Source organism: Chionomys nivalis, chromosome Y (genome assembly GCF_950005125.1).
Source record: "Chionomys nivalis chromosome Y, mChiNiv1.1, whole genome shotgun sequence".
Taxonomy (NCBI): Eukaryota; Metazoa; Chordata; class Mammalia; order Rodentia; family Cricetidae; genus Chionomys; species Chionomys nivalis.
Genome location: NC_080113.1, coordinates 7,089,118 through 7,117,053, shown reverse-complemented (window position 1 = coordinate 7,117,053; position 27,936 = coordinate 7,089,118). Strand labels below are relative to the sequence as shown.

The 27,936-nt window shown below is 42.7% G+C and overlaps 1 protein-coding gene across 1 annotated transcript in view; it reads right to left on the bottom strand.

Annotated features, from left to right (window-relative positions):
• Positions 1–27,478, bottom strand: part of LOC130868818 (phosphate-regulating neutral endopeptidase PHEX) — a 105,594-nt gene extending 78,116 nt beyond the window's left edge. The window contains exons 1-3 of the mRNA XM_057760840.1: positions 27,083–27,478; positions 22,460–22,528; positions 16,329–16,490 (exon numbers count right to left, since the gene is read on the bottom strand). Coding sequence (XP_057616823.1) covers positions 16,329–16,490; positions 22,460–22,528; positions 27,083–27,200 — 349 coding nt within the window. The 5' untranslated portion in view covers positions 27,201–27,478. The remainder of the gene's footprint in view (positions 1–16,328; positions 16,491–22,459; positions 22,529–27,082) is intronic.
• Positions 27,479–27,936: the final 458 nt, after the last annotated feature.

The window sequence follows — 27,936 nt, the reverse complement described above, 5'->3', positions numbered from 1 at the left end:
ACTATGTTCATAGCAGCTTTGTTTGTCATGGCCAGAACCTGGAAACAACCTAAATGCCCCTCAACTGAAGAATGGATAAGGAAAATGTGGTACATTTACACAATGAAGTACTACACAGCAGAAAAAATAATGACAGCTTGAATTTTGCAGGCAAATGGATGGAGCTAAAAAACATTATTTTCAGTGAGGTAACCCAGACACAAAAAGACAATTATCACATGTACTCACTCATAGGTGGTTTTTACACATAAAACAAAGAAAACCAGCCTACAAATCACAATCCCAGAGAACCTAGACAACAATGAGGACCCTAAGAGAGACTTACATAGATCTAATCTACATGGGAAGTAGAAAAGACAAGATCTCCTGAGTAAATTGGGAGCATGGGGACCTTGGGGGAGAGTTGAGGCGGAGGGAAGGAGAGAGGCAGGGAGGGGAGCATAGAAAAATGTATAGCTAAATAAAATCAATTAAAAAAATGAAAAAAAGAAACCAGTGAATGCTGGAGCCATTTGCTTAATTTGCTCTTGAAAACTTTCACATCAACTTTACTAGGGTAAATTCTGAAATTTCATTTAGATTATGCCAATACTTCTCCTTTGGAAATCCAAGGATTTCTCAATTCTAATGAGAAAAACAACATGAAAATTGAAAACTTTGGAACACCAAAACCACACACACACACACACACACACACACACACACTATATGCGTATATAATCTTTATAACTATAGTACCATGGCCTGATTTCTCTTTGGGCAATGCTTAAAAGCCACCTTTAGATGGGCCATGATTGAATGTTGCCTCTAACTTCACTATTTTTAGCTCTTGTTGATTTTCCAGGCTGCAGACTTCAAACCAAGCCTGCTTTCTAGGCTCCTTGGCTTAGTCACTGTACTGATTTATATTTTCACCTTTCTAACTCAAAGCAGCATGGACGTTAAAGCGTTATACAGTTAAACATGGAGAGCAGATCAGCTCTGAAAGTCCGATATTATTCCCTTTAAAAAAAACCCTCAAGTTAACCGGGTCATGGTCCATGGAGCCTACGGCCCTCGTATTTTACATGACACTGGACTTTCCAGTTCCTTAGCCCTGCAGCCAGCCGAGCATGAGATTAACTGAGTCTGCTTGACATACTGAAAAGACAATAAGAACCGATATTTCTCATTCTTCTAGAAAACTTCTACCAAACTATAGGGAGAGAAACTGTCAGAATGATTTTCTCTGTCCATTTTTTATGACTATCTTAAAAGTAATAATTTTTGGTTAGCCTCGGCTCAAGTGAAAGGGGCAAGGATAACTTTAGGAGGATTGAAAACTTCTAACTCATTAATCTAAATCATAGGTTACCAAATAATACAAAATACCTCCTTTTAACACAAAGGACCTCTTTATCCGGAAGAAAATCAATTTTAGAAAACTGCCAGATACTACAAAACTCTGATGGAAAGTAATTATTTTATTATGTTCACTTATAAGTGAATCAATTTATAAAGATTATACTTATCAAGGTTACAGTTAAAATAATTTAAATTTTAGCAATGCTCTTTGATAGCACAGTATTACAATGGATCTGCCAATATGATATTTAAACTCAGGAAAATAACTTTCCTATTTCGATAATTCAGTGTAAAGCCTGCTCTGAAATTGAAGCCATTAAAATCCACCTTCAGTTTCACCTACAATAAAAATTCTAGCTACCTTTTATTCTCCTGCCTTCTATTTCAGCCTTCCTAGGCAGAGGCCAAGTACAGTTGCAAACTCCTTGAGGTGGTCCATCCTGAGTAATCCTGACATAGCCAAGGACCCAATAATGCTACTGTGGATTAGTAAGCATCTCTGCTGTGCCCACTATATTGTTCTTGACCAGAGTTAACCTCCCAAGCACCCTTAAGATATGTATCATCAATCCTACTCTGCAGGTTGAAAAAAAAGTTAAAAAAAAAAAAACTCTTAAACCAAGGTTTCCCTTCACAACAAGCTCTAACCCAAGCCATTGCTTTCCAAAATTGAGTGGGCGTCACCATTAGGAGAGATTAAGGCGCAGAGAGCTGGGTCCTTTCCGAGTATCTGATTTAATCGATCTGAGGTGGAGTCTAGGATGCACTTATTTTTTGTTGTTGTTTTTTGTTTTTGTTTGTTGGGGTTTTTGTTTTGTTTTTTTAAGACAAGGTCTCTACGTGTATACCTGACTGCCCTGAAACTTGCTCTGTAGACCAGGCTGGGCTTAGACTCGGAGATCCGTCCACCTCAGCCTCCCAAGTACTTGGGTGAAAGGCGTGTGCCACCACCGCCTGGATGATTTCACACTTCTAGTGAACTCCAAGGTGAAGCTGAAGTTGCAGGAGCGGAGAATACACTTTGAGAACCCCCACTTTAAACCAACCACACTTATCAGTCAATAATTCCTGATATCTAGAATTCTATCCCACTCAAGATCAAGTAAGGTTGTTTTAGCTTCCTTTTGCTCAGTCCACACCTCTATTTCTTTATTGGTTTTGTTTGGTTGTGTGTGTGTCTGTGTGTGTGCGTTTGTGTGTATGTACATGCTCACGCCTACGCCAATGGATGTGTGTATATGCAAGGTCACAGGTCATAGGATCACTCCCAACATCACTTCTTTGACATCATCCATCTTTTCGTGTGTATGTATCTCTGTGTGTGGATGTGTTTACACATGTGAGTGCCAGGATGCGTACGTGGAGGTCGTAGGGAAACCTTGAGTGTTGATCTTTGCCTTCCATTTTGTTGTTCTCCAGGGTGTACCCTGGCCTACCTGGCCCATGGACTTCTAAAGATCATTTCTAAGGAAATAATCATCCATTCGTTCAGTAGCTTTGATTCTAGAAAATTCTCCATCTCTTATATTAAACTTAATTAACACTCGCCCTACCACGCCTGCCCAGCGTTTGCACGGTGTCTTGGTCACTTTTCTATGGCCGTTCCACCATGACCAAAACGACTTACAGGAGAGTCTGCGAGGGCTTACAGTTTCGGAGTGTGACGCCACGATGACCATACCAGGGAACTTGGCAGCAGGCAGGCTCCAGGCGCAGCCACGAGGAAGAGAGAGAACTATACCTGGGAGCGGTGTGGGTTTTTGAAACTTCAACGCCCACCTCCAGGGACAAACCTCTTCAACAACAACAACAACAACAACAACAACAACAACAAAGACTCTGAATCCTTCCGAACAGTCAGTGTTCGATTACATGAGCCCACGAGGGTCATTCTCATTCCAAGCACAGCACATGGGCTCTGGGGATCGAAACTCAGGTCCTCACATTTGCACAACGAGTGCTTCCCCAAGGCCACCCTTCTCGTTTTTTTGAGACAGAGTCTGTCCCTGGCCTAGAACTTGCCAAGTAAATTAGGCAGTAGGATTCAAGGCAAGAATTTTACCAACTGAGCTCTCTTCCCCCCCCCGGCCGGGTTTTTTTTCTGCTTTTGTGGTCTTTGGGTATATGAGGGGGTATTGTTTGTCTGGTTTTGAGGCAGGACCTCTAGTTTTAAATTCTCTATGTAACCAAGAAGGACCTTGAACTTGTGATCTTTCCACCCTCTGTCTCCACCTCCCGGTTACACAGGAGTGTGTGTGTGCACCAGCACGCCAGATCTTAACCAGTGCTGAGGATCGAGCTCGGGTGTTTGTGATCCAGCCCAAGCCCTGCAACTGCACTTGAATCCAGTGCCAGTGCTCTCTGAGGAGAGCACGAAATGGTTTGTTTCGCCTTAGGAAGTGTCTGTCTCCTTGCCTTTTGATCTTAGTTCCGCAGATTTTCCAGTCCCTGATTTAGAAACATCCTTTCTTAAAAGCAAACTGCAATGGGGGTTCGAGGGGAGGGCCGATTTACTGGTTTGCGTGGGGATGATCTATGCTGTACCAGAAAGATTTCCGAAAGAGAAAAAAGTGACACAGGACATCTGTTTTCAATTCTAGCTCATATAACAACCTATGGGGGAAAGAGGGGCATAAATAGGTTGCACCCCAAATCCTAAAAAGAATGAGCTGCAGACTTTGTGAGTCTTCTCTCATCTGTGAAAGCAGCTTCAAAAACCCTGTAAACGCAGGTTTAAAAACCACATCCTAACTCACCCCTGCTTTGACGTCCACCTAACATAAGGAGGTGAGCGGTGGAGGGTTCTATTCCTGGATTTTCAGACAATCACGTGAGATCCAGTGAGACCGTCTCTTGAAAACTGGGTTGCTGGCAGCGGAGGGCTGCAGGACGTATTCCCTGTGTTTCCCTGTCCAGACTCTTCTCCCCGCAAGGAGAGGAAGCAATGAGCCCGTTAGCATCACTGGGCAACGCCCAAAGGTCCGAGGACTGAAAGGCTGTGTGCGTCCTCCCCACCACGAGATGCTCCGACGGCCTCCCCAGCAGATGCTGCCTGGCTAGCTTATGCCCCAAAATAACGACACACAAAGTGTATTCTTTTAAACACTGCTTGGCCCATTTCTGTTCATGTGTGTAGCACCCCAAGGTGTGCTTACCGGGAAGATTCTAGCCTACGTCCATCCTGGGTCGGAGCTTCATCGCATCTGCTGGGGAGAGGGGAGCATGGCGTCTGCTCCAGAGAGCAGAGCTGTCGAGTCTGAGCTCACTTCCTCTTCCTCCCAGCATTCTGTTCTGTTTACTCCACCTATCTAAATTCTGCCCTATCAGATGGGCCAAGGCAGTTTCTTTATTAGCCAATGACCTTCCTCCATCATGACATGAAGGAAAAAATAAAAGAGAATCAAAAACGCTTCAGAGTTGCCTTCGTGGGAATGGGCACAAAGGGGTCTGTGTGCTTCATCGGGGCTCTGGGTGCGACATTTACAAATGGCTTCCCATTGCCTTAGGATAAAGTCTAAGGCCAGGACACTTTTCCTCCAAGGGCGGCATGCTCTGGCCCCTTCCCTCCTCTTCGCTTTTGTCTCTTAGCCCCTTCCCTTCCAGGTCAGAGCTCGGAGCACGCGGAGCTCCCTGCATCTCCTCAAAGGCACCAGCTGCACAGAGCCTCCGCTCCTGCAGCTCTTTCCGCCCGGGTTAAAATCGGAGACATCCGAAAGCGTAGACCCATGATCTGTGGGGACAAATTATACGGCTGGAGTGGTTTGGGCAAGCCACATAATTTCCTTGACCTTCGCTTCACCGGATGTAGGGCAAAGACGAGAATAAGCGACGATGGCTGCCGACATCCCAGAATTAGACTAGAGACTGAGGGCACAATGATCCTCTAAAGAAACAAACGGTATAAAAAAAAAATGCTGGGGCCTTAGGGAAATGAATTATAAATTTAGAATGGGCCAGCGGGTAGTCGAAGCAGTTCAATTTGGAAGTTAATCTAAACGGCCCCGATAGGAAGTCTCTGCAGTTAGTAACATAGATAAAATTGCAACTATGTTTCTCTGCCACAAATGTTTTCTTCTACACTATCATAAGTATTCACCAAAGAAAAGTCTCATTTATTCTTAAAGACATATTTAGTGTTTTTATTTCTGTGTATGTATGTGAAGCTATGTGAGTTTATATGCACATCTCATCTCTCTTTTTTTTTTTTAAATCTATGGATCTTTTGAAAGTGCCTCACACTATGCAGACATCAACACCAATGAGACTTTCCAAATGTATCTTATTTGTGTCAAGCTAACGTACAATTAATTTTCCTCTTATGGGAAGTGTCTTTTTACAACGTCCTACTGACATGTCAAAGTAAACAGTCCACCATTATTAATTCATTAAGCATCCACATAGATGCTATTAATCATGAGGAACTAATGTAGTATTAATGGGTAGCTTGCAAATCCGCAATTGCATGTGGATTTCCTAACAAATTCAAGTTTTCCATGTTTTTTGAGAAGAAAAGAAAAAGAAAATGAAATGAAAGAAAAACCTTTTAGAGAGAAATTAAGGGATGGAAATTTCACTCCTTGTACTACAAGAGAAAAAAAAAATCCTGTTTTCTTTCTTATCCCCTAAAAAGTCTTTGTATTTACACAGTACATTGATATTTGCACCGTGAAGGTTTTCATTTAAATGATATGAAGAAAGCAAAAATCCAAACACCCACGCACACTGGAGAGGTAGTGAATTTTCCCACGACAGGCTGTTTCCTTTGATGCCCTGAAGCCCAGTTGGCTACTCGATGCACCGCTACCCACACTTGCCGGGTAGGCAGCAACTGAGACTTGCTAGCACCGTACGATCTCAGGTTCCCTCTCAGATCCACTGGGCCAGGTAACGTGCCTGGCTGTGCAGGTCTGCAATCCCAGCTCACTGGGAGTTCAAGTTCAGCTAACAACTTAGGGAAACTCCACCTCCAAACAAAAAAAAAATGGGGGGAAAGGGGCTGAGGCTGCAACTTGTTGGCTACTTAGCCGAATAGTGCTCGCTTAGCCCGTGTGAGTCCCTGGGTTCAATCCCCACTGCTGCAAAAATAAAATAAAAAATGGGTAATTTATATGTCATATTTCAACAATCCCAAAATGAACACTTTTCCCCATGGTATCATCTCTGAAACTGGACTTTGTTTTCAAACAAGCTACCCAGTGACCACATAGCTACCATTGCCTGGCCAGGCACAAACATGGGCACAGTTACTCTTCGAGTCAGTACTTGAAATGAGCTGGGTACAGGCATGGGAAGCTGTCGCTAAGTAGGTCCTCAGGAAGATTTCAGGAACGACTTGACCATGAAATAAGAGCTTAGTGCATATACTAGAAGGCCATGTTGGTGGAAAATTCCTGAGATATTGACTGGGGGGTGATTTTTAAAGAAATGTTGAATCTCTGGTGCTCTTCATGAGCAGGATGGTATTTTGTAGCAAAGCAAAGATGATGATTCCAAATCTAAGAGACACTGCAAACAGCTTTTTACTAATGCCCAAATCGATGTGGGTTTTGTTTTGTTGGTTTTGTTTATTTGTTTGTTTTCGTATTGTTTGTGTTTTGCAGTCTCCTTTTGAATGGACATAAAAGAAAGAATTTGGGATAAAAATTAGCACCTAGGTAAGTCTAAAAGAAGGCTCATGAACACAAAATAGAAATTCCAAGGGATAAGAACATGCCGAATTATAGTCCTTGCCTTGGCACGTGATAATTGTGCAGGTTACAGTTGCCAATACTTTTGATTCAATGAAATATGGTATTAATTTTGTGATGACTATGGAAAAGCACAGTGTTGTGCATTCGCTGCCTTCATTTTAATTCAAACAAATCAAGCTTACAACGCTACACATAGCTAAAACGCTACCACATCAGAAGAACCAATATTTTAATTCTGGGAGCTAACAACTACATCAAGAATACAAAAGCTGCCTTTGGATTTAAGTAAAGATACCAATATAAAAATAAAAAATAAAAGAGTATTCCATATGACTCCAAAGGCATTTTAAGGACAATTGAACTTCCTCCTCTTTGGATGGTTCTCACGCCACACCACTAACAGACCCACCTCCAGCACAGTTTAAATGGTTTAACAAATGGAAGTCAGGGGGTTGTTAAATGGCATCATCTCGATGAAGTTCCTGGCCCTGGTCGGCCTTTCCCGACGCCATGTGCTGATGGTCACGGGGAGAGATGCTTGGCCTGTCTACACCTCAGTCACGGGTGAAAATTTCTCATACTTCGTCTGTTCAGAATCGAGGAACAGGAATAGGAAATTTGCAACTTGCTTTCGCCATGCATGTTTGAGCATACAGCCGCCGTTTTACCGTTTCTCGGGCCTCCCTCTTAACCCTGACCAAGAGGAAGATTGTAGCAATAACGGATTTACCTTCTAATCTACAGCCGAGGAAATCAAGTCCTCTGCTTCTGCCATAGAGCCCAGATGCCCTTGGAAACTCTCACGCGGCTACTTGAGGGACTTTCAGGAATCTGTGACCGCCCAGGATCACGGGAGCGTGCCGTCCAGCTGTTACCACCAAAGCCAGCCGGGGGCTTCTACACCTGCCAAACAGTCCTCCTGATTCGGGAAGAGGTTTTGCAAAAATACAAAAACTCTCAGTGCAACTGTAAAGAACAACCAAGTGGCATATACGAACCATGGACAACAGGACCTGGGTGTGACGAGGCCTGGCTTTCTTTCTCAGGGCACGCACATCCTGTGTCATAAGCCAAAGAACACGTATTCAGTTGAAAGAACCTAAATTTAGTCAGTGATTTCCGAGAGTAAAATGTTTCCTTCCTCCTCCGATATTCAAGTTCACAGGACACTTTTCAGAATGTGTTAGAATACTTCCGCAACCAAAAGGCCCCCTAGTCTGCCCTCCCACTCTTCTTCTTTTTCTTTTTTTTGCCATCTGAGGCTATTGTTCCACTCCTTAGCATTGTCTGTCTCAAGTAAAAAAATCTAAAAAAGAAGAAGGAAGAAAGGAAAGAGAGAGAGAGAGAGAGAAAGAGAGAGAGAGAGAGAGAGAGAGAGAGAGAGAGAGAGAGAGAGGAAGGAAAGGAAAGGAAAGGAAAAAATCCCAAGAGCTTCATTCACCCGTCTCATTCCTATCATCTCTTCCCTACGTAGTTTTCCCTTCCAACAATCTTATAGGTCATATTTTTGGAATCTGGCTTCAAGCACCTCCAGATGTTTAACTCCCTCACCCATGACATCAAGTTCAGTCAGTGGTCCCCATCTTCGAAATTGGGAAAGCTACTTCTTCCTTCTATCTTGTAACTATTGGATTTATGAATGGACATCCTACTTGGGGTACTGCTTTCTGGATCATTAGTACAATTCATAAATATTTCGAACTACATCATGACCGAAGCTACATCATCTAGAGTGGGGGATTTACTTTTAATTCCTGAATTCAACGCGTGGCATCAGTCAGTGCGTTCAACCGAAATTATACTTCTCCCATGACCTGGAAGTTTTGTTTTCATCAAACATCCTCGGAAACACACATTTACCGCCTGTAATGTGCTCATTATCAAGAGAGTCTAGACAGTGGCCCGATGAAAGAGCTTTGTAAACACAGGTTCACAGTAGAAACTGGGTATTCCAAAACACGGCTAAGAAAACTCTTGGATTTGTAATGTGAGCCACAGTAAACAGCTAACAGTAACTTCACTAACTCATTAAATGACCAGACCTGATCCACGGTCTAACAACCGCTATGGCTTGAAATGGTGATACAAGTAGATACCATCATCTGCCTACATCCAATATCGGAAATAATTTACAAAAATAACCGCAAAGGAAAGTCAGAAACTCTTCATGTTCTAGCAGAGAAGAATGTAAGCATATTCAGTTTTTTTCTCATTCAAGTGCTTGAATTATGTCCAGTGGTCCTCTTGGAGGCCTGTGGAACTGAGTCAAGGATCCCCTAGTGATGAAGGGAGAAAAAGAGAGAAGAGAAAATTGCAGGGAAAAAAATATCTGAGACTTTGAAGAAATTGTAGACCACGGTATTCCATTGCAATAGGGTGGGAGTTTGGACATCGTGAAAGCTGCTTTTATTTCTTCGGTGTCGACTGTGTGCGAAAGACTTTTACAAAATGTTCTTTTAGTCTTTAAACAACTGCCAACAATCAGAGATTCCATTTACTCAATCCCACGCAAGAGCATTTCCACGCATCGTATCGAATTCCCTAACGGGATCATCAGATCTGTAATTACGGTTCCGGCAGAAGCGGCTGCCCCGGAGGGCATGTGCTTGACAGGTCCCCAGTTGCTGTGGTTTGCAGAAGATTACACTACAAAGAGATCTCTGAAGGACCCAGGTCTGCCCGACAGTCCATGTCCTTCCCTGTCATGCCTGCCTAAAGGCCAAGAAAGTCAATGAAGAGGGATAGACAATTTCTCCTCTCCTGGCACGAACAAACTCCAGGTTTTGCTGGACGCTTCAGGGCCTGTGTGCACGGCCCCGGGAAGAGAAAGAGGAGAAGTGAAAAGAAAAAGTCTCTTTGTCTTTACTCGGCCGTCCACGACCAGCACTGCATCCAGCCGTACACAAAAGGAGCTTTTCTTTGTTCCTTTCAACAAATGCTGACCGAACACCTCTCTACCCCATCATAAACCGTGGCCTGCTTTTTTTCGAAGTCTGTTGGGCTGGAAGATTGGTTTAATGGCAATCGGATTTTTTGTTTGTTTGTTTTTGTGATTGCATTTTAATTATTTTATACTGTAGTGGCATTTCGTTCGTATTTTAAGAAATAAAGCTTGCCTGAGGATCAGAAAAGTAAAACAGCCAGACTGGCCAGCCTTACAGACCAGGCAGCAAGGACACACACCTTTAATCCCAGCAGCCACACTAACTTGCCAGAGAAAGCAGGTGGTAGTGGTGCACGCCCTTAATCCCAGAACTTGAGAGGATTATAAGATGGGTAGAGACAGCTCTCAGGCACAGTCTCATTCTGAGATTCCCGGAGGCAGGATCGCCATTTCCGAACTGAGGTAGAGGTAAGGGCCAGTGTCTGGCTGTTCTGCTTTTCTGGTCTTCAGGCTGAACCCCAATATCTGTCTCTGAGTTTTATTATTCATGCTACATTATACTGTCCTATTTAAAATACCCACAAGAGATGGGTTAGCATAGGAGATAAAGAAGTACAGAGATTAATGTGTGCCCTTAAGTTATCCTCATGAAAAGTTTGACCTTCATACAATGAAATATTCAGAATAGATATAAAAGAGAATGTTCCTTTAATGACATGATTGAGCTGTTAAACTGACTCTTACCTGAAGTCTAAAAATCACTGCACTTTTTTGCTACATGAACCAGTGTATTTTCTTCTTAAGTCAGTTGGAGTTGGAGTGTCTGTTATTTGTAACTAGAAGCAACTTATGACAGGGAAAAAGGGAACGTTCAGTAATCTTGAGTACACAAATTAGTCAGTGCAACTCTTCCACACCAAGAGTCGCCTACGGTAGCCATACTTTCAGTTCTGAATGCACGAGTGGGTTAAGTATACAGTTAAAAAAAAGGAAAAGAATAAATAGCAAATAGAAGATATAATAAAGCCAGGCAGCGGTGGCGCAAACCTTTAATCTCAGCACTTGGGAGGCAGAGGAAGGCGGATCTCAGTGAGCCCAAGGCCAGCCTGGTCTACAGTGAGTTCCAGCATAGCTAGGACTGTTACACAGAGAAACCCGGTCTTGAAAAACCAAATATATATGTATGGACTAGATAGTAAAATATCATCAAATTTGGCAGAAGAGCTATGTTCCAGCTACAGGGGAGTAGATCACACCTAAAACTGCCACAATTAATAGAACACCAGCTTTTACACCCAATAGCCAATCTAATGGCCGCCTTAGGTCATTTTCCTGCTCAGAATAAAAGGATTATCTTAGAAATGCAATCACATTTTCTGCAGTCATCAGAAAGAAATATTTCTATATTTTATACAATTCTAAATTTTTTAGAAAAGTTTTCCTTCAACATGCTATACACCAAGACTGTAAATGGTGCACGAAGAAGAAAAAGGAAAAGACAAAAATAGCTTTTCAAGTAAAATTAATTCATTTCACATTTCATGAGTCCTCAGTGCAGCACCTTTTGTATATATAGAACAGTGACATGAATAACCAGCTAGTTGGTGGTTTCCTATATGGCCACATGTAAAAGAGCCAACAAGGCCTAAAGCAATTGGAATCTTCTCTGAACATGTACACCCAATTTGTACAGGAGACTCATACAAAGTAACAGGGCTGAGATTTCATTGGAAAAACTGCCAAGTCTGAGTCCACCCTGGACCACGCAGTGAGATCCAGTCTAACATAGGCTACAGAGTGAAACATTGTTTCAAAAAGGAAAGGAAAGGAAAGGAAAGGAAGGAGGGAGGGAGGGAGGGAGGGAGGGAGGGAGGGAGGAAGGAAGAAAAGAAGGAACAAAAGGACAAAGAAACCAAGAAAAAGAGAGGAAAGAAGGAAACAAAGCCAGACAGCCCACACAGTAGACGGTCTGAGGAAAATGAAACATTTTACCACCATCTCCTCAACCATATGAACCTTCTCATGAGGAGGCTGATCCGAAGCTCTCCAACTTTTATTAGCGATAAAGATTATTTGGCTAGGATCATTCATGGGAAGGCAAGATTATAAAGGTCATGGGCACTAACAAATGAATACGTGACCTACACTACAGTTTCGCAATCATCGCTACCCAAACATGCACATGTAGTCTCAATTTCATCTCGCTGCTCTGCTACAGAACTCTGTTTCTTCACGAAATATTGGCCAAGGTAGCTAAACCACAACAGAGAGGAAGGACATTTTAGGCAACCGCATGGCCACATTCAGTCTTTTCTCCTCCACAAAACAATCTTGCTTCTTGGCGACAGCAAGAAATAAACTTATTTTCTAAGTAGAAATCCGAGTCATATATTTCATTTAAGGGAAAAATTCACAAAGCCAGGTTGCTGCCTTCAGTAGAGGGCAATTTTTCATCAGCTAGGTCTGTCAGGTCCATTTTATTTCACAAATTGGACAGCCGAATCTTTGTGTTCTCTATCAGCCATAAGAAAATGGTATTCCTTTGGCTGGTGATATTGGGCTTTATTTTTGGAGATTCTTTTTACCAAAGATGAGGAAAAAGACCTTGGCAGTATTCAACATTTTCAAAAGCACATGATATTTATAAAGGATAAGGGAAGCACAAAACTTAAAACATTTGGTAGATATTATTTTGTGAACCTTAGACTACCTTTGAAACAAATCAGAGGTGCAAAACACAAATATTTATTGAGTGCTTGCTATGTGTAAGAAGCGGAAGTGGATAGTTTCTATCAGTCATCTTCTTCTTCAGTCCTTAATAAAGATGAGAAAACTGAACACAAGTTCCCTGGTCACTTCATACATTTGCCCCTGGCAGTGCTTGCCACAGGAGGACTTGGAATTGTCTTTTCCAGAACGTAGAAATATACAAGAATCCTGCTCCTTGTTTTCCAAGGCGCACATATCTTTGTAACTGAATTAGACAAAACGACCACACACACACAAAAAGCCATAGAATCATATGAATTATAAGCACAGACACAAAAACACATGAAACAGTACTAACTGACTGAAGTCTAGCATGCCTTAAAAAGGAAACATACAGAACTGAGGTTTATTTCAAAGTTATGAGTTTAGTTCAGCATGAGGAAATCTAAAGAAGGTTAAAGACAGTCCTGTTAAATGGCAAAAAAAAAAAAAAGTCAATTTCCTGGAGCAGGCCCTTTTGTCCACTAGGGAATAATGAGAAATACTAGCCTAACTATCAGAAAAAGAATATACATATATATATATATGCATGTCAGGTGACGCAAACTAAACCCACTACTCATCACGGTAGCAACAAGAAAATGTACACCTAGTATCACTGATTTTAGTCAACATCATGCTGAGGATCCTAAACAAAGGAGAAGCAGGGAGGGAGGGAGGAAAATGTCTAAATCTTTCTTAACTTTATGATTAACTCTCTAAAAGTCTCAGAGAAGCTACCAAAAGTCTATTGACAAGTCTAATCAAATCTAGTACAACTATAACAAAGATTGCTTTTGTTATCAAAAGTTGTTGGTCTTGGGGTTGCAGAGATTGCTCAGCAGTTAAGAGCACTGACTGAGCTGGGTTCAATTCCCAGCACCCAGTTGCCAGCTCACAACTGTCTATGACTCCAAGATCCAACCCTTTCACACAGACATACACGCAGGCAAAACACCAAAGCACATAAAAAAAAAAAGCCAATTATTAAAACAATAAGTTATTTTTAAAAAGATTTGTCAGCCTTTTATTCATAAATACCAGGAAGTAAATATCTCAGACTGTGCTGGCCATATGATTTCTCTAGCAGCTACTCAGCTTGCCCACTGCTGCACAGAGATAGTCAGTGACTCTGTGTGCCCGAGTCAAGGCGGCTGTGTTCCAGCAAAACCATGGTCACACAAACAGAGAGGTGGGCTGCACAGGGCTCACTAGCCACAGTTTGCTGAGACTCTACAGCACGTGCACACGCACACGCACACGCACACACGTACAACTACAGGGAGGAGGTAGGGAAGAAGCGAAGGAGGGGGAGAGGAGACAGAAAAGAGTTATTTCAAGCAACAAGAAAATATCAAAGCCTAGAAGTACCTTCCAAAGGGTAATTTGAGTATATGAGTCAATACCTAATTATAAATACTTTCAATCCAACAATTTCATTACTGGAGATTTATTCCAAGTTCGCAGTTCGATAAGAACATAGAGATGTGCACGCAAGGCTACTACTGTAAATCTGTTTATCTTATCCATGTTTTATTTATTAACAACGTGTCCTAGTCACATTCAAGACATCTAATTTTTGAGATATGAGTATGCATAAGAAGTTATGCATATATATGTATATATATATATATGTTTTATTAGCACTTGTGTCTAAAGGTAGACTTAGGGAAAACTTTCTATACGCCACCACATTTGGCGCCCAACGTGGGGCTACGTCCCTACAGTTTTTAAATGTAGCTACATAAAAACAGGTTTTGGAGGTGAAGAGATAGCTCAGTGGTTAAAGCACTTGGAAAGCAAGCACAAGTATGGCGTTCAGATGCCCAGAACTCAAAGAAACACCCAGTGAGGACGGCGGCTCTCCTGTAATTCCAGCCCTCAGAGGGTGGGGAGAAGAGGATCCCCACCGTACCAAACTGGTTAGCCAGGTCAGCCAGGCCAGCCGCACTCGGGCGCGCTCTGGGTTCAGTTGAGAGACACTGGCTCCGTGAATAAGGTGGAAAGGGATCAAGTTAGACTCATGTTGTCAAGTTTGGTCCTACACACACACACACGCGCACACACACACTTGCAGCCAGACACATGTAAACACATAAACACAAACACCCCATACATTCATGAGGAAAAAAATCAAAATTTGTACTTTGTAAGAGAAATGAGCAGAGTTCATCTCTGTTCGACAGTTTGCTCTCAATTCTATCAATTCTGAAGCAGCTCAAAGGCACCAGAGGTTCTCAAATTGTGGGTGGAGATTTCTTGGGCTAACCTCTAGCTCAGAAAAATATTTATGTTATAATTTATAACAGCAGCAAAGTTACGGTTATGAAGGGGCAATGGAAATAATTTTACGGTTGGGGGCACCATAACATGAGGAGCTGTGTTAAAGGGTCCCAGCATGAGGAAGGTTGGGAACCACTGTCATAGACAGTGTCCTCCTCAAACAAATCGTACCAACGCTGGTTATAATTTCTATAGTAAGACACCACTAACAGAACACCCAAACACATAACATAAGAATTTTTCAACTGTCTTACAAAAATAAGTACTAGTCTAGGAATTCAGTGCTCAAGCTATTGTTTACGGCTCGACAGCACAGGAATCTCATCTGTCAGGTTAGAGGAAACCCCTGACGTTCTTCGAAACTCTCATTCATAATTTATCGAGACTAAATTTAAGCCTCCTAATAAAAAATGTAAACTTATGTGATTTAGATCTATTTATGGGGAAAATACATTTTCCTCACAATTAATATAGGCTTCTAATTATTTTGACAGTGGTTTCACATTATATAAAATATACAAATTGCTGCATATTTAATAACCATGCACTTAAAATTTCAGAAAATTGAAGATGGAAAAGAAATATAATTCTTCTCAGGTCCCCAAAATTCTTTGTGTTACTGAATACATTACACAACATACTTTACAGTTATCAAAAAGAGGGAAAATATGATTTTTATCTTCTCTAGTTTTGAAATTTTTCTACTTTCCTCCTTAAATAACTTCCTCCGAAAGCTTAAGATGAAAATTAGACTCAACACAAACACCATCTTGTCCAGCAACAGATGTTTCCAACTTTTGGCAGGGGTTCCACAAGCACACATGAAAATGTGTATGTGCACACGTGCGCATGTGTGTGTGACCTCGTCATTGCTCCAGAGGTCACGGGAGAGAAGCGAGTGGCCTAAAAGCTAACTTGGAAGATAACAGGAACAATATGACAACCGTGGGTCGTCCAGAGTTCTCCAAAATGATGTCAAAAGACGATGAGGCGTGAAGGACATTCTGCAAGCCATGAAAATTCAGGAGGAAATAAGAAAGAAAAGAGCACAGTCGACAAAGAAGTTTCTTGATACAGCATATTGGCCAGTAACTATCTCTGTGCTCTTAAGCTCCATCAAGTGCTAGTCAACCTTCTGAAGCAGAATTTACCGTGGCATTATCAAGTCAAAAAGCAACAGCCTACAATGGGCTTGTCTTAAGGAAATCGGGGAAACTAAAATTCAAAAAACTTTCTATCTTCTACTGAAACAATTATTTTTTTTTGGAAATGAATATAGTATAGTTTAAGACCGGATAGTCCAAATTCAAATACTGAACTCTTCTTCTTGTCAAATATTACTCTGGGAAGAGCACCACCAAACTCTAGTAGAAACTTACCCTTCAGCTTGAGGTCAACCTTGTGTCTGAGCCAGGGATAAACCCCAAAGCTCGGCATATCTTCAGGAATCGGGTTATTGTCTATCCAGCCGTCACAAGCAAACCGGAAGAAGTTTTCACAGGGATCCACAGAAAGATTTACTTTGCTCATGATGGCAGCAGCTGTTTAAAAAGAAAATCATAGGATTAATGACAAGCGTTAGATACTGTGCACTGATCTTTTCCAAATGAAACAACACACAAAAAAAATCCTATCAACCAGTTTCCACACCCTGGCTTCAACATTTCGCCTCAGATATCTCTCTGGATGAACTTCACCATCTAAGTGACTGCCGTCGGAGTGTACAGGAGAAAGCCGGGTGAGATCCCTAATGTGTTTGGGGTGTGGAACTAGAATATAAATGCAGCAACTGTCGGCCTTTCTTCCATCCAACGGAGTCCGCTGCGTGCTAAATTGGCTGCGCTTCCTCTGGAACAACAAAGCCCATTGGCCCTGGCAATGTAATTTCATTTTCTTGAAATGACTGCCAGCCTCAGAGCCATTCTCCTGCCTCGGCCTCCCAAGTCCTGGGATTACAGGTATGAGGCGCTACAGCTGCCTGCATCTATGACCTTTAAGGAATTACTACAAAATGAGAAAAAGAGGAGGTTCCAGTATTCCCAGCACTCACCTCTAAACCGTCTTCCAGCTGCAACACAGTTGCTGGCTGCGGAGATGCGCACCATCCGGGGTTTTAAAAGACTGCCAATATTTCAATGACATTGGGAGGATGGCATTCTGAGCAATTTTTGCACCTTAATTAAGGCCAGAACACATCTCTACTCAAAGTAATGAAAGTCCAATGAGTTTTCGGCTAAATAAGAATTAATATCCCACCCCAGTACAATCGAAGCAGCTCCTCCACCTAGATGATGCTTCCCTGCCTACCCTTTGGATGGAAAAACCGCTGCTTGGAGTCATGGAAATGAATAGGCAAACACCCCACTCTTTTGTTTCATTTTTGTATTTTGAGACAGGGTCTCACTATTTGATCCTAGCTGGCCTAGAACTTGATGTATAAACAAGGCTGGCTTCTCACTCACCGTCATCCTTCTGCCTCTACCTCCTCCCTGCTCGGGACTCCAGGTAGGAGCCAGCATGCCCAGGGCATAATTTCCATAGGACTTCGAATTCTCACCATTTTCCAACCACTATCTTTTTTTTTTGGGGGGGGGGGGGAGCCTGATTTGAAAGTGTGATAAATTTCAAGTTGGTTTAACTTTTTTTTCTATTTTTCCCAGAACTAATTCCACTGTCTCTACAGTTTTAGGACTTCGAATTCTCACCATTTTTCAACCACTATCTTTTTTTTTGGGGGGGTGGGGGGTGGAAGCCTGATTTGAAAGTGTGGTAAATTTCAAGTTGGTTTAACTTTTTTTTCTATTTTTTTCCAGAACTAATTCCACTGTCTCTACAGTTTTGCTTCCAGCTCCTGTTAATATTCAGAAGTGCTAGGGCACACAGAAGTCTTTCTCCGGGCTTGTAGCTGCAGTCGGTCTGTGCACCCCAGCTGCACACAATATTTACGCAGCCCCACGGGGAGCTCTCGCACGCACTTTGACTCACACAATAAGCTCACTGCTTCCTGGCTTCCTTCCCCAGCCCCCCTGACCCCCAACTCTTCCCCATCTCCCGGGGTTTTCTCCCAGGGACGGAGGGAAACTGCAAACTCAGCTCTGACCTCGGCCCCACTAGGAAAGGAGCCCGCAGAGCCAGAGCACTCGTCCCCCAGCCTTGCCGTCCCTCATTCCCTGCTCCCAGGTAAGAGCACGGCTGCCCTTCCTGTGCAGAGCTGGGACTGCAAATTGCAAGGGACCGTCGTTGTCGAGACACCAAAACTCCGTTTTCCTGCGAGTCCCATGGAGAAAACTGAGACTCTCGTTTTAATATATATAAAAAATATATATATATATATCATATTTTTATATATTTATATATATTTATATATTTATACATATTTCTCGTTATAAATATATACAAAAGCTGTGAAGACGCTGCTAGCTGCGAAGCTCTCAAGGGTTGCCCCTGAGGCTAACGTTGGAAAGGCTCCCACTCGTCTCTACGACCCAGGTGGAAGCTTTCCTGCACCGGGACCCGCCGAGGTGTTGGTTTCAATCCGGGCTCAAAGAAACGTTTTGTAAAGGCGTGCACATTAATATTTCTATGAAATGATCCAATCACTCACATTGAACATTTCCTCTGCGCCCGGAACTATATACTAAGCCCTTGTTTGAGCAATAAGGCTTTTTCACAAACTGTAGAGGGTGAGGCTGCAAGAGCCCAGGGGTACCACGCCACGAAATGGGCCGGGACCCTCCCACATCAATCACTCACCAAGAAAATGCTCCTGCAGACTTGCCTATAGGCCATGTGACGGAGGCATCTTCTCAACTGAGTTTGTGTACACAGAGATAGCTCAACCCGGCACTACTCACATGCATGTAAGCATTTTGAAAATAAAATTCTGTAAGCGGTCATCTAAAATTGATACTAGATTTCCAGAGCTGGCAGATTTTCAAATTTTGCAGAAGAACGTACACCATATGTAGCCACAGGTGACCGAACGGCTCAGCAATGGCTGGGCTGGTACCACTGAAACAAGCGCATTAATATTCCTACAGGGAAATAAATGCATATTCTCATAAATGGAGTGAATAAAGTCTAAAATGGCGTCACATTGGCTGCTTTTGCTTATAAGCCCAGTTTTGCCAAAGGAACTGAGGTTACATTGCTTTCAGGTACTGAGGGTTTTGATGCAGGGGTACTATTACAATTTTTCTTTTCTTTGATTTCCACAACTCATATCAATTTTCAAAAAAATCTAGTCCCATTTCACAGGTAATGAGACTGCAGTTTGAGATCATGGGACCTAGAAGTATCTAGATTGTGTATATTCCAAATCCAAGCCAGCCTATCTCCTTTGTTTCCCCGAAGCCTTTCTGCCGTTGTCATTGCCAAAGAGGAGTTAGGAGAAGAGATCATGAAGACAAGAAAGAAGTGCAAAGCCGTAGAGAGGAGGAACCTCACAAATGACTGCCACTTGCTCAGAAAAAAAAGGCTTTTTACCACTGGTACCTGTACAAAAAAAAAATCAGTATTTTCCTAACATCAGAAAGCTATTTACTACTGTGAACGTTAAAAAAAGGACAGCAAGGCAAAACACACTAGGTGGCAGAAGGCGACATCACAAGACATGACTCTGCCCATTTTCCTCCAGTGTGATTGTGATCTGGAATCAGCAGAATCCATGAGGTCAGTGGCCTTCCATCCCTGACGTTGTCTAAGCTAAAACTGAGCATTTTTAATTTCTCACATCTACAGGAACCCCAGCTGTAGAACCCGCCGTCCGATGGTCACGCCTGGCCCCCGCCTCACTCCGTGAAGCTGAAAGGGCCAGGCGGTCACAGGACCCAAGGGAATCTGTATAACGCTTTAACGTCCATGCTGCTTTGAGTTAGAAAGGTGAAAATATAAATCAGTAAAGTGACTAAGCCAAGGAGCCTAGAAAGCAGGCTTGGTTTGAAGTCTGCAGCCTGGAAAATCTGCCCCTCACTCACGATGAGACCCTGAGACGGTTGCTCATCTAGGTGTATCAACTTCCTGGAGTCCTCAGGAAATGGCAGGTGTGAATCTTTTAGCTCACTGTTTGCTTGAGAAGGAAATATTGATCACTTAAGAATGGGCCAAAGGGGGCTGGAGAGATGGCTCAGCGGTTGAGAGCATTGCCTGCTCTTCCAAAGGTCCTGAGTTCAATTCCCGGCAACCACATGGTGGCTCACAACCATCTGTAATGAGGTCTGGCGCCCTCTTCTGGCCTCCAGGCATTCACACAGACAGAATATTGTATATTAATAAACAAATAAATAAATATTAAAAAAAAAAAAAAAGAATGGGCCAAAAACGGACTGAACACAACAACCCCAGAGTGCTGCTGTGGCCCTCGTGAGCACAGATCCAGCCTCACTCATTCGGCCCCTTCCTCCCTCGCAGGAGAGGCACTGATCTCAGAACAACCGTACGTCCTGGTGAGGCTTTTCACATGGTTCCTTGATTATGAGCCAACATGGTTTTTTACGAACATGTCAATACCGAGAAGCACAAACTGAGCACAAAATAGAGGTTGACGTGTGTGTGTGTGTGTGTGTGTGTGTGTGTGTGAGAGAGAGAGAGAGAGAGAGAGAGGAGAGAGAGAGAGAGAAACGGGTTCTTGTTTTTCTTTTATTTTATTTTTTTTTATTCTTTTTTAATTAAAATTTCCAACTGCTCCCCGTTTCCCATTTCCCTCCCCCTCCTCCCACATATTTCCCCCTCCCCCCGCTCCCCTCCCCCATCCCCACTCCTCTCCTCCTCCCCCCACTCCACTCCCCCTCCCTCTCGATACTGAAGAGCAGTCCAAATTCCCTGCCCTGTGGGAAGACCAAGGTCCTCCCACTTCCATCCAGGGAAACGGGTTCTTGTTACGTAGCTCTGGCTCTCTTTCGGAATTAGCTATACAGATCAAGCTGGCCTTGAACTCGCAGTGAACCACCTGTCTCTACCTCCCGAGTCCTGAGGTTAAAGGTGTGCACCGTCACAACCAGCAGGCTACGAAGCCTTTCCCAGCTCAATTAACGCTACTGCTTACCATCTAAATCCTGCTTTTTCCCACAGTGCATCTCAAACGCATGGCTACCACAAAGCCTTCAGGACCGCTGGCATGATCTTAATTAAGAGCTCATTTGTTTTCTCCCAAAACTCCCAAGAAACTCTTGAGAGCACTAAAGGAAGTCCCAAACCCATGGCACCTAGGTCACCTACAGAACCCTTCCGCCTGCACGGTGCCCCTCACCCAGAAATCGCTGCCGTCCTTCGAGCTCATTCCTCTATGGCACCTTTTGCCCAAAGGAAAGCCCTTGCCTCAGTCTTCACATCCCCATTTCCCTTCTCATTATTCAAGGTCTTTTTGAAGCTCCTACTCCCAGAACCTTCAATCTGGCCATCCTATCGCTTATCAGCACATGGGTCTGTTTGGATATTTTCATTTTCTGATCACATGTTTGTACGTTGTGTGCCTTCTACGGATTTTGATTTTCGTCTGTTTCAGCGTTGTTTTGAGACAGGGACTCGTGTAATGCACACTGGCCTCAAACTTACTGAGTGGCTATGGACGGCCATGAACTCTTGATCTTCTGTCTTTCCATCCAGAATACTGGGATTACAGCCATGTATCACCAGGTCCAATTTTTGTGTGCTGAGAAGTGATCTCAGAGCATCATGAATGATAGGCAAGTACTCTACAAATTGAGCTACATTCTCAGACCCCTATGTGTGTGTCTGTGTGTGTGTGTGTGTCTGTGTGTCTGTGTGCGTGTGTGTGGTTTTATTTTTTCCTCTCTCTAGCTATTTGTTGTGATACAAGCCTAACCATATATAAACCAAAACCTAACTCAGTCCCTGGCATGAGTAATAACTATTTGTTGAATTCACGCATTAATCTCTTCTCCTCCTGTCAAGAGGAAAATCCTGCATGTTTAATTGTCCCATGAATTTCTCTTTGGAAAATGCCCCCTTAAAGAACTTGGGGTGGGGCTAGAGGCAGGGATTTGGCTTCTTCAAATCTAGGCCCTAACTGAATTCTGGGGACGCAAGCAGGATTTACTAACTGTGTGACAACCAAGACAGCTTTAAGCACGAATCTTTGCCTTGGTGTCCTCAAGGATACATGGTCTTGTCAACTCCTAAGAAGTTCAACTTGCATCGCAGAACAGATGAACCCAAGAAGATCCACAAAGTCTGCTTAAGACAAAGAGGGATCTGTCCAGCCGAGTCCTGTGTGATTTAAGGGAGGATGTCCTGGTTTGCAAGCCCTTTCCAGAGTTCCTTATCGTGAGGGCTGAAATGCTGTACAGCTCGGCTTTTACAAAGAAAACAGGAAACCTAATCTCCACTACTTCACACCAAACCTTGAAAGTAAACTTGAAATACCTTCAAAATTGCATTTTGTATTTGGTCAACCTCAAGCAAACGGAACACTAAAAATACTACCTGTTTTCTCTTCCACTCCCCAAGGTACCAAAATTATAACTCGACACAGGGTGGAAAACAGACTTACCGGCTTCTATGCACTCTGGCTTCAGACAGTACTCCTGTTTAGCTTGGAAGCTTAGGAGGCCTTGACTCACTGCAAAAACAGACCAAAATAAATGATTGACTTGTAGCAGACCACCATTGAGAAAAATCCATCAGTTCACGTTTCTCAGTATTGACAAGGTAGTCAGAAAATCAAGTTGGCTCGAAACCAAGGAAACACTTTGATGAATCTGTAGACGGCCTTGTTAGGACTCATGGTGGTTCTACACGCCACTCCTACCCTATGAGTTTCTGAACTCTAAGGGGGAGGCCTAGCCATTGCATGTGTTTATGATTTCATTGGCGGAGACTGAACCCAGAGCCCCTCACAAACCGAGCAGGCTGCATTATGGACACGGACACACACCCTCCTGTACAATCGAAAGAGTTTTCACCAGTGTTTAATATTCCCAACTGGCGACAACCTGTCAGGCGTTTCCAGTCCTTTGACACGGCAGTGTCTTCTACAAAGTTCAGGCTTAAGAATCATGCCGCCAAGTCACAAAATGAAAACATGTCTTTAGTCTCATAATGTCTTTAGGTACGTTAAGATTTTTGTGTCGGGCCACATGCATAGCTATCTTCGACTACATGTGGGATGCAGGCACAGGCTGGACAATGGATGCTTTTGCAAAAGCATAGAAGAATGCACTGGTTTTGAACTCCAGGTAGAATCTGGACATTGGCAAATGTGAGCCTTAAATCTAAAAGCTTTTCGAAATCCACGTTTTTCCTCCATAGCCGGAGAAATGGTGAGCCATTCATTATTGCTGTGCTCCGTGAACAAAAACAAGGGATCTTTGAAGATCTGGTCATGAAGAAATGGACAAGGGGGCTGAGAAGCGCAATCAAGAAACCTTAGCGTGTTGATGTTTCTGCTCGAGATGCAGCCCTGCAGGTCACCTGTCAGTGTGGCATGTCTTATTATTTATGAACCCACATCCTAAGAGGAGTCTGCTTTGTCTTTGTTCTTTTCTCTGCTCCCATCCTCCAAACAGTCTTTTTATCTGTGCTCCATTATAGATTCAAGAAACCTGCCTACAGAATCACTCGGGATTATTTTCAAAAGAAGTCTTAAAACCTGAAAGGAGTGGGAGTTTTCCTGCAAGAAAAAAAATATGTAAAAATCTATAGACAGCATAAAGATCAGTACAGGACATTCTAATGTACCTTGATGGTAGATCTATGGGGAGTTCTTCCTCTTTGTCAGTTTTTACATATTTACCAAAAGTTCTTTTATGAGCAGGTGGTATTTTTTATGAAGGAAATCCAAATTTTACTATAAATAATAATAATTTTATTATTCTAGATAACATGTTCTTGTTAGTAGCTTTATTTTTAAAATCTTATAAAATGGCTAAAAAGTTATCCTTTCTCAAAACTTTGCTGAAAGAGGTGGGGAAAATCGGGAATTCAAGGACAACGAAGAATCTCACTGCAACTTTCAAGCCAGTCTGGCTTGTAAGGACTTCAAGCTCACGTCAGTTCTTTTCACCTGACAGTGTATATGAGGAAGGTTTTGAATTTACTTAGTTGGGACACACACAGAGACCGTATCACTCAAAAAGAGAACATTATGTCCACGTGGATTAAAGTCCTGGAAACAGACAAGGAACAACAAGCCCAAATTAAAAAAAAATAATAACAAATGAAACGGAAATGAATGAAATGGAAAACAGTTTGCTATAAAGCAATCAGACACTACTTTTAACTCTTTAGAAGCTTTTTGAAAAAGTCAAGCAGCAGTTTAGCTTCTCAACTTAGAATCCCCCCAAAGATGCGCTGGAGATATCCACAGATCATGAGAGCAAGAGTAAAGTCAGTAACACAGCTCAGTGATAGAGTATTTACAACACATGCGCAATGTCCTGATTTCCACTCCCGACACGGAAAAAACAAAACAAAACAAAACAAAACAAAAAAACAGAATGGAAAGCTTGAGAAAGACCATACAGCTGAGAGAATCGTCACCCAAGTACTGACTAGAACCCACAAACCAGACTGAGGTCACTTCTTCCTATTTCTGTGAAAGGCCTTTGTTGATGGGAGAGGGAGCGAATCAAGGATCATATGTTATGATCTATGAAAAGTATAGAAAATTCAAGCTTCATTATCGAGAAAATTTATCTTCCTGGCTCCCACTCGTGCCCGTTTTGTCTAGGGATGCTTTAGTGGTACAATGAAAAAGAGTCCTCCAACAAGGAAGGTATGGCAATGGGGCCAGAAATATTTACTCTCATCTGGTCTTGACAGGAAAAGCTTGCAGAGCACTGCATCTGAGAAACAGATTTCAGGAAGGAAGGAGAAGGAAGGAAGAAGAGAACACTTGAAAGGGTGTGTGGGTCTATTGCTATACTTGATATTTTTAAATCCCCTGGTTCTCTGAAAACACCTCGGACCACTGGCCGCCATTCTTTCTGTAGACGACAAAGCCAAAGGAGAGGTGAGGCAGGATGCCAGGCATCGTAGACACACGACTGAACGTGGACATGCAGAGCGCACACTGCGATGTCAACAAAGAAGAGCCTTCCAGGGAAGATCATAACTAGAATGTTGTCATGAAGAACATGGTTTTTCAGGCATTTAGCAAGCAAGATGCAGAGTAGGGGTTCTTGGGGGCAGACCGTGGAGAAAGATGTGCGGGAAACCATTGTGCTGAAATAGTTGGCAAATATATAAAGGTTCTTAGGTAGGCATGGCGGTATAGTCATGTCATCCCAGCATTCGGGAGGCAGAGGCAGGAATGTGATAGTCACAGCCTGATCTACATAGTAAGTTCCAGGCCAGACAGGGATGCATAGTGGGAACGTGTTATAAATAAATAAGTAAACAAATAAATAAATGGGTGAATGAATGGATGAATGAATGAATGAATGAATGAACATTCCTGACTGTAGACCCTCAGATAGATGCACTCTGAAACAATGTTTCCCAGACTTGCACATGCAAATGAATCCTCTAGTGTCTTGTGAAAACACAGACTGAATCAGTAGATCTGGGGGTGGAGGAGCTCAAACTCTCAAGTGATGCTGATGTTGCCGGTTAGAAGACCGCGCGGAACAACAAAAGAAGAATGAGGTCACACCCTTAGCTGGCCCTGTTTATTGTCCGTCATCTTTAGATGTACTCCAGATGATTCAAGGTGAGAGTCAGGTTACTAGACAAACTGGAAAGTTATCTTTCTTAGCTAGGCCTCCTCCAGAGTAGCGATACTTGATTTAGTAAAGTTTACTTTACCTAAAAACTTTAGTGTTTGTGTCAAAATTCATTTTCTCAAGAGCAACCCAATTTTGCTCGAAATGATCATCTTCTGGAATGCTATGGTCTCGAAGTGCAATGATCATAAAAGCAGAATTGAAAAAACTTGCAAAACGCTATTAACATCCCTAAAAGGATCCCATATTGAGACTTCATGATGACCATTTGGAGCATGTGTAAACCTAGCCCCTTAATCACTTCCCACATCATGAGTAGTTCCTTCGCATGCCCATAAAATTTCTCCTCCAGTTTAAAATTTCAGAAAGTTGATCATCTAAAGTCAAGTTTGGAGAAACCTCACAATAGTTTTTAAGACCCACAAATTCAGTCCCAAGAGCAGGAGGTCCAGCTTCACCCGAAAGGAATATACTGATCTAATTTCCTAACTCTTCAGCCATAGAAAACATGGAGAGGTGGTTTGCTCTTTTTAGCAGGGATCTCAACCACACAAGCCCAACTCTTTTAAAAGTTAATTACTGGTTTTCTCTTGCCAAAATAAACATGGCCTCCCGCATCCTGTATGTGCCAAGGAATGTTTCCAGGCCTGCTGCATTTCAAAATACACCTAGAAGCTCTTAAATATAGGGCTTGTTTCTAGGTGACCTTCAAGCCAATGAAATACTATGAGTTACATAAGAAAAAAAAATAGCCAGAGGTTTGGAAAACCTAAACTCTTGAGCATCCTCTGTCCCTTTCCAACAGGTTTCGTGCTTTCCCCCTCCCAGGGAAGATGCTTTTGTCTACACATTCTCCCTGAGCACAGCATTCTCACAGGAGTTAGGACAGTGATTGAATCTCACTGCCTTTCAAATCTTAAGACGAAAGCCCTGCTTTCTTTCACATTCATTTTGAACTCTATTAGGAAGGTGGAGTTAACCATTCTGCATCTATCAAAATCACCGGATTAACAAAGATTCAAAGAATCCCATTTAAGGGCTGATTTATCTTTTGTGAACTGTACTTTGTAACTTGTTCAAGCGAACATGAACAAAAGTCAAACGAAAAGAAATTCTAGTGTGGCTGTTCCCTCACAAAACCAATGCAAGTATCTAACCATGAATTCATAAACACTCAGTGTGTGAAATGCAATGCATAATGTCCCCCCTCGGTGCAATCGAACCCACCAGCCATTCCAAACCACTTTCTAACCCGCTTTGTCTCCTGGACTATATATTTGGTGCTTTAAAAAGCCTCCTTTTTCACTGACATACCTGGCTGAAACTAAGGGTGCATCTTTATTTTTTAACATACACAAACAGCCTGCATTATGACAAGGGTTTCTAGAATAAAGAATTAGAAAGTTTCTCCGTAGATGCCCAGTTCCTCTGGCCTCTGGAGTTCTGCTTACCTAGGAAGAGCAGTGTGCCCAGGACCAGGGTGCCACCAACAAACAGGGCCAGTGCAATTCGAACACCTCGACTGGTGCCCTTTCCGGTCTCCATGGTGCTCCCTGTTTCTGCTTCCATCGGAGAAAAGACTCAGAAAGTCCCTTTTCGTGGTTTGGTAGCTGGTCTCAAGAGTTTGTCAGGCGTTGACATCCAAGACTCCCCTGCTCGTCTGCTAATACACAGCTTTAAAAATGCCTGTCGGGAAACTTCCCCTCGACACCCTTTCTTAAATAATCTTTCGCAAATGAAATAAAAGAAACTCAAAATATTGGTTGCCTTGGCTCTCCCTTGACTAGACAAAACAAACAGCAGTTGCTTTATCTTGGTGAGCTCTCTCTCAGCAAAGTCCCTCTCAAGCAGTTGCTTGGCAGGCTTTCTGCTCAAGCGTTGCGAGTATACAAGTTTCACTGGGTTGCTGCACAGATGTTTTAGCTATTGAAATGTATAGTCACTTGGGGAGGGGAACGCACAGTTGTCTTTATCAAAACGGAATTTGCAACCTCCTCCTAACCATGATAAGTTAGGTGGCAAGGGCAGTCTGCAGCCACTTCAAGATCTCAATTAGTCACGTAATTCTGCTACGCCAGTCACTCTCCTTGTCTGAACTGTCGTCCTCAAAAGCTACTCCTTCAGTGTGCTAGTCCCCTTTTAAAGCCTTCTAAGAGTTCCTAGGATATCCTGGAGCGTTTTATTTTAGGAACTCTGTGTACGATAGCATGTGCCAAAACTCAGTCAAAGTCCACTGCAGTGCAAAGTAGCAATTAAGACAACCTACAGAGACTCTTGGTTTGGACTAGAGCTTTCTATTTATTTT